General features: G+C 42.5%; 1 protein-coding gene across 1 annotated transcript; it reads right to left on the reverse strand.

Annotated features, from left to right (window-relative positions):
• Positions 1–1,420: 1,420 nt before the first annotated feature.
• Positions 1,421–5,717, reverse strand: LOC122406042 (uncharacterized). The gene is made up of 4 exons (XM_043411196.1): positions 5,614–5,717; positions 5,022–5,325; positions 4,753–4,928; positions 1,421–2,465 (listed from the first exon to the last, which is right to left on the reverse strand). The coding sequence occupies exons 2-4, from the start codon at positions 5,288–5,290 to the stop codon at positions 2,047–2,049; spliced, it is 864 nt and encodes a 287-aa protein (XP_043267131.1). The 5' UTR covers positions 5,291–5,325; positions 5,614–5,717; the 3' UTR covers positions 1,421–2,046.
• Positions 5,718–9,418: the final 3,701 nt, after the last annotated feature.

A 9,418-nucleotide genomic window follows, 5' to 3' on the forward strand; every position in this document is an offset into this window, starting at 1 on the left:
AAACATTAATTAAAAAAAAAAAAACATGGAATTTTTTATTATCAAAAAATGTAAAGGAAATAAAAAATTTTTATAACAATCAATTCAACAAGCATCAACGCGTGAATTTACTTTGAACCCTAAATTCACGACGTAAGCATCCAAAATGAATTTCATCTCTTTCGAAAAGAATCGCGGGAAATACTCACCAAGCTGATCAAGGGAGTGCCACATTCAGCTGATCCTGACCTATTTTTCAAGAATACCAGGTTGCGTAACGGTAAACGACATTGAATTCCGGCGAGCTGCGAATGATTGAGAATCGCTGAGAATATTTCTTGGGCTTGTTAGGCATCTGGGCGAGTCCCAAAGCGTTATTAATCTAATGGCTTTACAAGGAAGCCTCGAAGATATGCGAATTAAAAATTCAGTTATTCCCAAAGTTTCATTGAGCAGCGATCAGCACCAAAGTGTACCGTGCAGATACATTAACGTGAAAATAAAGCTCGTGAGAATCTACTCCTCTTACTTTATTTGTTTATTATTTCATTATTTCATTTGCTTACTCATGGTCACTTTATGGAAAAGGAGCAAGAAAATGACAGCTAGTGGAATTCTCATGGGTTTTTTGAACCGGAAATTATTGTAGTTTAATCGAACTCTCAGTTATTCACTTTTTCGAATAATTCTAATCCTAAAAAATATTTATTCGACACACTGTTCATCTGCTAGGCAAATACGAGTGCACGCGGAAATAAATTTGCATAAATTTCTCAAGTTATGGTAAAAACAATTAACTGATATCGAGACGGCTTCAAGCGATTCGTTTTACGTCAGAAAATAAAATCCAATATTCGCGATCTTCATTTTTCGCATCATAAATGCCGATCCATAAACGGTGAATGATTTTTCGAAAAATATGGGTCTCGATAATAAGAAACATAAGAATAATTATTGTAATAAAATACTTACCTGCTAAAATACTTACAAATAACTTAAACCTGCTTCAGGACTATATTACGGTTAATTTTTGATGGCTCTGTATCCTCCAGGTTCAACCGCCATATGAATTACACGTCGCGAAAGATTTTCGGCATTTAATCACGATAGACTCACGATCCTTTCACCCGACTTATTCTACATTTAAGACACATCGATTAATCGCGCGACTGCCTACGTTGGAGTAAGTGCCTAAGTACAGCGATAAACTACTCTATGGAAAAGAGTTTAAATAAATCGGTGAACGGAATTGTCCCGTCGTATCTCACAGGCGTGTGGGATCGATCGGGCACACAAAAAAAAACGAAAATAAAAAAAATCTTGAGCTTGTTTCTCCGCAGATTTCACGTCCGACGAAAGTACAGACTCCTAGACAAAATGGCTCACTCGCGTTTTCGTTGGAACGAGCACTCTTGTTCGCCCTGTTTCGTTTTTCGTCTCATTTTTCTGTTTATCTTTTTATTACAAACAAATACGAAAATAATAGAAACAATCGTCGAACATACAATTATTACAAAACGATAAATAACATTAATAAAAGATGAATTATGTTTCTTCCCGCTTAAGACAATGTCGATTTTATCGATGAATCATTAAATAATAAATTATTACGAATTAAAGATCACGAGGATGGAGATATTTAGAATAAATAACGAGTTTCGTCCACGGGCATTTGGGGTTGAGTATTCAGGCGGTACTGGCGAGAAACGATTCCGACTGCGAGTCTTAGAATCGTCGAGTAATCACGAGGCCTAAATTGTTCGGAGTAATGAGACAAAATAGACCGGAGAAACGGAGGACTGGAGGGCTGGAAAAGTGAAGAGAGATGATCGAAATGCTTGTAGGCGAGAGAGTAGAAATCGAGAAGGCAGAAGAAAATTTGCTCGAATCAGTGGAGACGACGAGCAAAAGGGAAATGAAGAAAAAAAACGGAAAATGAAGTACAGAGGACAAGGGAAAGAGTTCGTCGAAAAGACAGTCTAAGATTTACGAATAATTAGGACGGACCAGGAGACAAGGGCCACTCATTTCGTGGGTTTTTATACAAGCTGCGCTGATAAATGATGCTTAGGCCTGGGTTTGCGGTAGATGAGCACTGTAAGCAAGATTCTGGGCGTCTTGGGGCAAACTTCTTGCCCAGCCATGTCCGCTGCCACCGCCACCGCTCGAGTAACCACCGCCAAAGTCACCACCGCCGCCGCCGCCGCCACTGTAACCGCCGCCGCCGTGTCCGCCATCGTCGTGGCTCACCGAGTGACTGCTGCTACTACTGTGATGCGGATGTGCGACTACCTCGTACGTCACGTGCTTCTGACCACTCAGCAGTTTCTTCAGCCCGATTATCGCCGATATGACGAGCGCTATTTTACCGACGAGAAGAGCTTTTCCGGCTATAACGGCGATCGCACCGAGCGCCAGGGGCAAAAGGACTGCTGCCTTCAGGGCTATCATCATCATCAACGGGCCCAGGAGTTTTTGCGCCTTCTCTGTAAACCCATGAAAAATATAATGAAATCAACGAATTTGGTCTTTCACTTTTCTAGCAGGCAGGTTTCCCATTGTGAGCATCAAAATCGAATAACTGATATCGAAATGAAAAGTAGCAGAGTCGAGAGAAGATTTGAGAGCCAGGAAAATATCGATTGGTCAATGAAACCCCATTTTTTTTAAATTGACTCAAATTCTCGACCGCTTTCTGTACAGAGAATTTCACAAATTCCCGATCGAAATTAGTTGACAATAATTTTCGTGTGGTACCGGTGAACCAACGTTTTTAGTTTGTCGCTTTTCATTTTGCTCCAACTTTGCAATAATCGTTCAAAATGATCGAACATTTCTACCAAGCTCGTTGAGAAAAAAAAGGTAGATTACGCAATATTGATATTGAGTTTATACATACAAATGCAAAAGAAATAATTAGACAGGAATAAAAAACATTGGAACGCCATGCTATAAATTAAAATTAATTGGAGGTGCAAGAAACTGGAAGTCACATTTTTAACCATTTTTTGTATCGGATCACCAGGGATTCACAGCACGAGATTAAATCGTAGGCAATCCATCCATCGTTGCTATCCAAGGCACGAAATCTTGATAAAAGTTATGACTTTTCACCCCTATTCCTCAATGATAACCTCACGTTAGCCTACGATACTTTACGCTGCCTACCAATGTATTTCCTTGTTTGGGTTTGTACACTTCGTAAACGCTTCGCAAAAGATTGCAATCGTTTTTAGACGGTATAAAATTTAGACCGTTAGCAACAATTGTAATTCCTGTGGAACCATTATTGGATTTCCGTTTTCGTTTTCAGGCTACTATGCCAAGAATCTTTTTTTATGCACAAAGAACCACGTACAGGAAGAGCTCAAATCAAAAGTATGCGGTCGTATGTTACACTTCCCTGAAAGCATCACACAAAAAGTTAAATTGCTCGGTAAACATTGCGTCACATCCTCCGAAATTCTACGGAGATGCCGGATCATAGATTTTTGTAAAAAATTAAATTCCCTACGAAGAAATCAACGGAATCAAATGCCTGGCAACCCTCGACATTGGTTCAACTCGAAAAAACTTTCTCGGAATTATTGATCCAACTCCAATATAGGCTTTCTTCAAATATTCTATGAAGAGTTTGATGTTTCGTCAAAAATTGTTTGCTTCACATTCGGCCGAGGTGTCTAGTGCGTTTTATTCCTACTGCATATTCCGGGGGGCATTTTTTTCGTTTATTCATCAGCCTCTCTTTTTGGCACATGACAGTTCCAATCTGATGAGTTTGAAGCAAATATGCCTATCGATTTTATTCGATTAATTGTGGTAGAAATGGACATTAGTAATTGTTTCTTTCACATGCGAGTTCACATACATATTGAAAGTGGAATAGGCGAAGGTCAAGGCAAAGTGCGAGCAGCGCGAGGGTCCCGGCAAACGCGACGGTGGTGCTGTCGGGTTAAAGAAAGTATGTCAAAAATGCCGCACGGCAAGATCCTCTCTCTTCTCTTGTGTCTCGATACATATCTCGGCTCTTCCGCGTGCTCGAAGAGTCAGCGGTTCGATGCTGTTAGCCTCTCACGAACGAGCTTCGTATGAGACTCTCTTCCTCGATGTGTATATATGCGATAGTTCGATCAAGGGGAAGGAGCGGAACCAGTTTTCTCAGTGGGTCAACGGCTGCGAGCGTCGTTAGCGTCTAAGAGACGGACGCGGCGGCCATGACACTTTTCTCATTTGGGTTCACATCCTCGCATGCGCCAACGCGGTACTCCGAAAGAACGCAATTTTTTTCCCCCCTGCTCGACTCATCAATAACACAATGGCTCGAAATTTGCTCATTGTACGAAACTCTCACAACGGAAGAGGACGGATTGTTTTCCCGCAAAATATCCGCTACCGGCTTTTTGTAGTTGAATTTAAAACCGTTGCTCTTATCTTTCTGAATGTAAAATTTCATCGAGTTTTTGTTTGCTAATAAAAATTTTTAAAAAACTACATTTTCCCCAGTACTGTGAGTAAAGCGAACACATTTTTTGAAATTCTGTCTCATCCGGTCCATAAAAATCGACGAGGGATGATCGATCCTGAACGTTGATCGTTCGAGAAGTCGTTTCTCGTCAGAGATTATTCCACGGTTGACTTTCAATTTCTATGCTTTCAGACGATAGCCCGACGGACAATCGTTCCGGAATGTGCAATATTTTGAGTTTTAGTACCGCGCGGCATCGGCGCGATCAAGGCCGATTTACGAAGCTTTCTGAAAATAAAAGTACTCACTCTTTTTACCACGGCCCTCGGCCGCACCGTCGCCGAAGTCCTCGAGGCTCCTTCCAGCTGATTCGATGGCTCCCATGATGTCACTGCCCTTAAGATCGACCTTGACGGAGTGGGTTCTGAGGAATCTTCCGAGTCGATCGAACAAGAGAGCGTCAACGTCGCTCGATTCGATGGATCTGTGGCGCGAATGTCAGAAATGCAAATCAGAAAAGATTATTCCTACGATTTCGAGTAGCTCAGAATCTCCGAAGTTTATTTTCGTTACATACCTTGGTGCACCTTCCTCCGCAGTTGAAGTCTTCACCACCGTGATCCCCTCCGAAAGCGTGATATCTTCTTTGTCAGCGAGCATTTTGTCAACAAACGCGAAGAGTTTGTACTTGATGCAACTGACCGATTCTTTTTTAAGGCAGTCGGTGTAGATCGTAGCCATTAGATCATTCTCACCAACAGCATTTTTGTCGGATGCCGGTAGCGCCGCACCGCCAGAAATGACTAGAGCCACCCACGCTATCGTCGCGATATAGTTCGTTGCCATCTTGGATGACTTTCTCGCGCCGATTGCGGTTAATCCTTCACAGAGATAATTCGAACGTTACAATAAATCGCTACAGGCCGTTATTTTCTCATGATTCCTGAGTAAATGAGTGCACAGAGTACATGATCGGCGACGCTACACGAGTGTACTTGTACACAAACAATCATCGGGAGTGGATGAACGGCTGTGTACAAGTATCTCCGTATGAATATTGATAGAAGAAGTACTGCGATCGAGATCTCGTGTCTCGAAGCCCAGTGCTTCCCTTTCAGCTTCCTTTACTTTATATCTTTATGTTTCTGATGCTGATTTATATAGTGTACCGATTAATCCTGGTTCGTATATATGTTGATATTTATCCTTTTGTACTATTTTTAATGGAAAGGTCGACGTTTCGTTGCGTGTGTCACCTTTGATGCGATGTTGACTTGTGTGTTGCATCTAAAAGAGGTTTGCTTTGCTTTTATACCGAAGCAAGCGCGTTAAGACGCCACTGAGCCGCGGTTGCCGGTGGAGGAGGACACAACACACAGAGGGGTTCCCCGTTCCGTTCCCATGTTACACGCTTCTCGTGCCCCCCTGATGGAACACACAGCCCGGGATCTCGCGTGCACAACTGCTCCGTGTGTATGTGTCTGTCGTCTCCTCTTCGTCCCCACTGTGTATCCTCTGTGTATTCTCTATCACGGACTCCGTTCATGCACGTACACACATCCTCGAGTGTTCATCCTCATGCCCGTTCGCAACACGTTCAAACACTTTATCCCTACTTCTCGTTGTACGAAGCAGCCAACGTCATCATCCCTCTCCTCTCGTTCGCTGTATTAAGATCGTATCGCTGACCACTTCTTCGCTATCGTCTTTTTCTTATTATTCTTATTCTTATTATTCTTCTCCTTTCGCAATCATCTGTATCTCCTGAATGTGTGTATTCGCGAATCTCATACGTGGACACTTCTAGAACATTGATGCGCGGCGGATACCAAGCTGGGAGGGATACACACAGACAAGAGTTGCTGGGAGGAAGACCCTTTATTCCCGTGCGAGTCGACCTCCATATTTTGGCAACTCCTTCGCGCGGTGAGAGGCAGGGAAGGAGAGCTCTTCGCGGAGGTTACACTTATCGCTACAGTCGCGGACAATCCATTTACATTCGTGGGAAACGACGAGGAAGCTCGAAAGACAAAGCGTAAGAGAGGAAAAAAAGGAGAACGTCTGAGTTTGAGCAGGGGTTGGATTATTATCGACGGTGAACGTTTTCACGACTGCGCGCACCGGAAGAGGCTTACAATATTTCAACGCCATAAATTTGATGAGAAATTAAGGATTCGCGAAGAATAATTACAAACGAAATAAAATAAGGAGAATGGCAGCCTCGATCATTTCTGGCGCGTCTCCATCGGCCCAGCATCGTTTCTCAAGTCTGCATACGCGTGTACGTACTCTTCTTCAGTTTTCTGCTCGGTTGCCGTGGCTATTGCACTCTGCCATCGAGTCAGGCTCTCTTAAGACCTACTTCGCAGCTCCATTAAGGATCGGGCAAGTGATCGGCAAGATACTGTATATGTTACCGCGCTGATGATGATGACGATCAATGTGGGGAGGTCCGAGAAGAAAGATAGAGGAGGGGGGAAAGAAAGAGCAAGGAGAGCAAGGAGTAAGTGCATCGCGCATCGGGATACGACCCGTGGGAAGAGGATCACGCCTGTACTTAATTCCGTTTTTACTCCCATCATCTCGCGCACTTACTTACTCCGAAGCAATAATAATCATATACTCTCGCAGCACTGTACACGTTACGTACACTATTCATAGCACGAATTCGTGCCATGGAATAGTAAATATCATCTACCGTGAACCCGAATATATTCGGGGTCACAACTTTCGACTAGTATCTTCTGCGATAGATAAAAATGTAATTTCAATCGCCTTGACCATATAACAAACGACGAAACCACCAGAACTTTCATCAAAACCACTCAATACGCGAAGAAGTGATGAAAACAATGCGGATACGATCTGTAATATAATTGAATGAGAAATATGGAAAATTAGAATTTCATTGTAAGTAGCCGCAATAAAAATGCACGAATCCTCTGTGTAGTACCCGCCGGTACACTTCGGACGAGACACGAGCGTGTTCTTTCAGCCATAAGCAAAGCTCTATATACTTAACCATGCACCAACAGTTTCTTGCCGTTTTTACCTACATAATTTAACTACACAAACGCAATTACCACTCTCTTATGGGCGAGTGTTTATTCGAGTAAAGTCAGAAATTCCGGTACACATAATGAACCTAGTCATTATGAGACGACTGCTGCTCTCCTTGCCAAGTCAAAAAGGAGAATGCCGGGGTGAATATCTGACATATTACATAGTTTTACACCATACTACGACTGATAACAGGTTTTCCAGTGAACAAGCACCTACACACACACGTTTGTACACCGCTTTGTTGTATGCTGCTTTCTTGATGGACGTGACCCCCTGGTCGCTCAGCATATACCATATCGCATTGTTGAAGTTGGGTCAACGGGACTGCATACGCGTACTATACAACAGACATTTCGCAACAGGTATCATGATGTAGAAAAATCGAACGAATTGAGAACGATCCAGTTCGATGGAGACGTTAAAGTTTGATAGCTTTCGCAATTGCAGGCTTTATATTTCTGGCTATATTTCTTCTACAAATTGTTTTTCCTGTGGAAATACAATTTTGTGGTGAGAACGTTCGAACATTCAATTTGAGTGGGAATGGCGTTCGTAGGTGCGAAATAAAATGCCTCGTTCACGTCATTCAACGTGAAGCAATAAAATGAAACTTTTTAACGGTGCTTAAAGATTATTTTCTACGGTAAATCGATATGTTGGCGTTAATCTCCAAAAGGGTCGTAATAACAGTAAAAATTAAGAGTTTTTCACAATTTTATGCCAGTTTAATCTGACCTGATAAACTCGAAGAATTCAATTTATAAAATCCTCAAGCTTTTTCTCGAAAGTCGTTGTGCACTTTGGTATCGTGTGTTCAATCAATCAACCTCGCATCTTTCAATACGAGTTCGTACTTCCATGGTACTCTTTTCCCATGTATACCTACGATATTTCCATAGCATATGTATACTGCGAAATGAGAATGTCCGCAGACCACATGACGCAGCAAACCTCCGGGTTTCGTGTCCTCTTAGTCCTTCGAAGCTCTCTTCAAGCCTATTGTGATTTCTGGGTTAGGAAGACATCGGTGTATCAAACAGACAGGACAATTTCGATGCGGTGTTCGAACCCGGAGGCTTTCTGGTTGGTGCAACGTCATTGAAATTAAAAAAAAAGAAATCTTTACAAAATTATTGCAATCCGTACGGGAATTGTTTAAAATTCAAAAAATTCAGTGCAGTTAACTCTTCATATTTTAAAAAATGTTCGTCTTTGTGTTTATTAATGTCACGACTGCTCATAGACGCGTGTAATTGAAAGTTATCTTAATCCCGCATGTGCGCCGAGCAATGTTTTGCGGTTGGCTATAATCGGTTAATAACCCACGAGAATGCTCTAAGCGAAACATCTTCCTGTCCGATCTTTTGCGCCGTCACAAAGAACATTCGAACGAAATCGATTTCAGTAAAGTTCTCCCTCCCCCTGTTTTTGCGAGTGCGAGACCGGCAATCTTCTTGCCTCCTTCTCATCGTAATATTTCGTTTTATTTTCTCCTGGTATACTTTCATCGTTTCTTCTCTTATATTCCTCCTGGTCATATTTCATGGTGTGTATATAATTCTATCTATAGATATGTGCTCACGTGCACTGGCATATACGGATATACATGTCGATCATATCTTTTAGAACGAGGGCCCAGGCATCTTTTTCCTCTTTGAACTTGACCGCGCGCTTATTCCTCTCACTCTCTCTCTCTCTCTTCCCCCCCCCCCCCATTTCCCCCCTTTCTGTCTTTCTTTCTCCTTCTTTTTATCCCCTGCGCAATTGTCGTCGGACAACGCGAGTGAGTAGAACTCGAACGACTAATTGCAAGTTTGCTGCTAATTGGCGAGCCTTCGGGCACTCCGCCAGGGATCTCTTCTTCCAGCCGGGTTATGTTTGAGAGACTTAAATGACGAGGATGATGGACAC

Source organism: Venturia canescens, chromosome 2 (assembly GCF_019457755.1).
Source record: "Venturia canescens isolate UGA chromosome 2, ASM1945775v1, whole genome shotgun sequence".
Classification (NCBI taxonomy): Eukaryota; Metazoa; Arthropoda; class Insecta; order Hymenoptera; family Ichneumonidae; genus Venturia; species Venturia canescens.

Excerpts from the sequence above, each read along its gene's own strand:
- LOC122406042 (XM_043411196.1), bottom strand. The coding sequence starts at position 5,290 with ATGGCAACGAACTATATCGCGACGATAGCGTGGGTGGCTCTAGTCATT. Across the intron at positions 4,929-5,021 it reads GCGGAGGAAGGTGCACCAAG|ATCCATCGAATCGAGCGACG; the intron begins GTATGTAACGAA and ends TTCGCGCCACAG. Across the intron at positions 2,466-4,752 it reads CGAGGGCCGTGGTAAAAAGA|AGAAGGCGCAAAAACTCCTG; the intron begins GTGAGTACTTTT and ends ATGGGTTTACAG.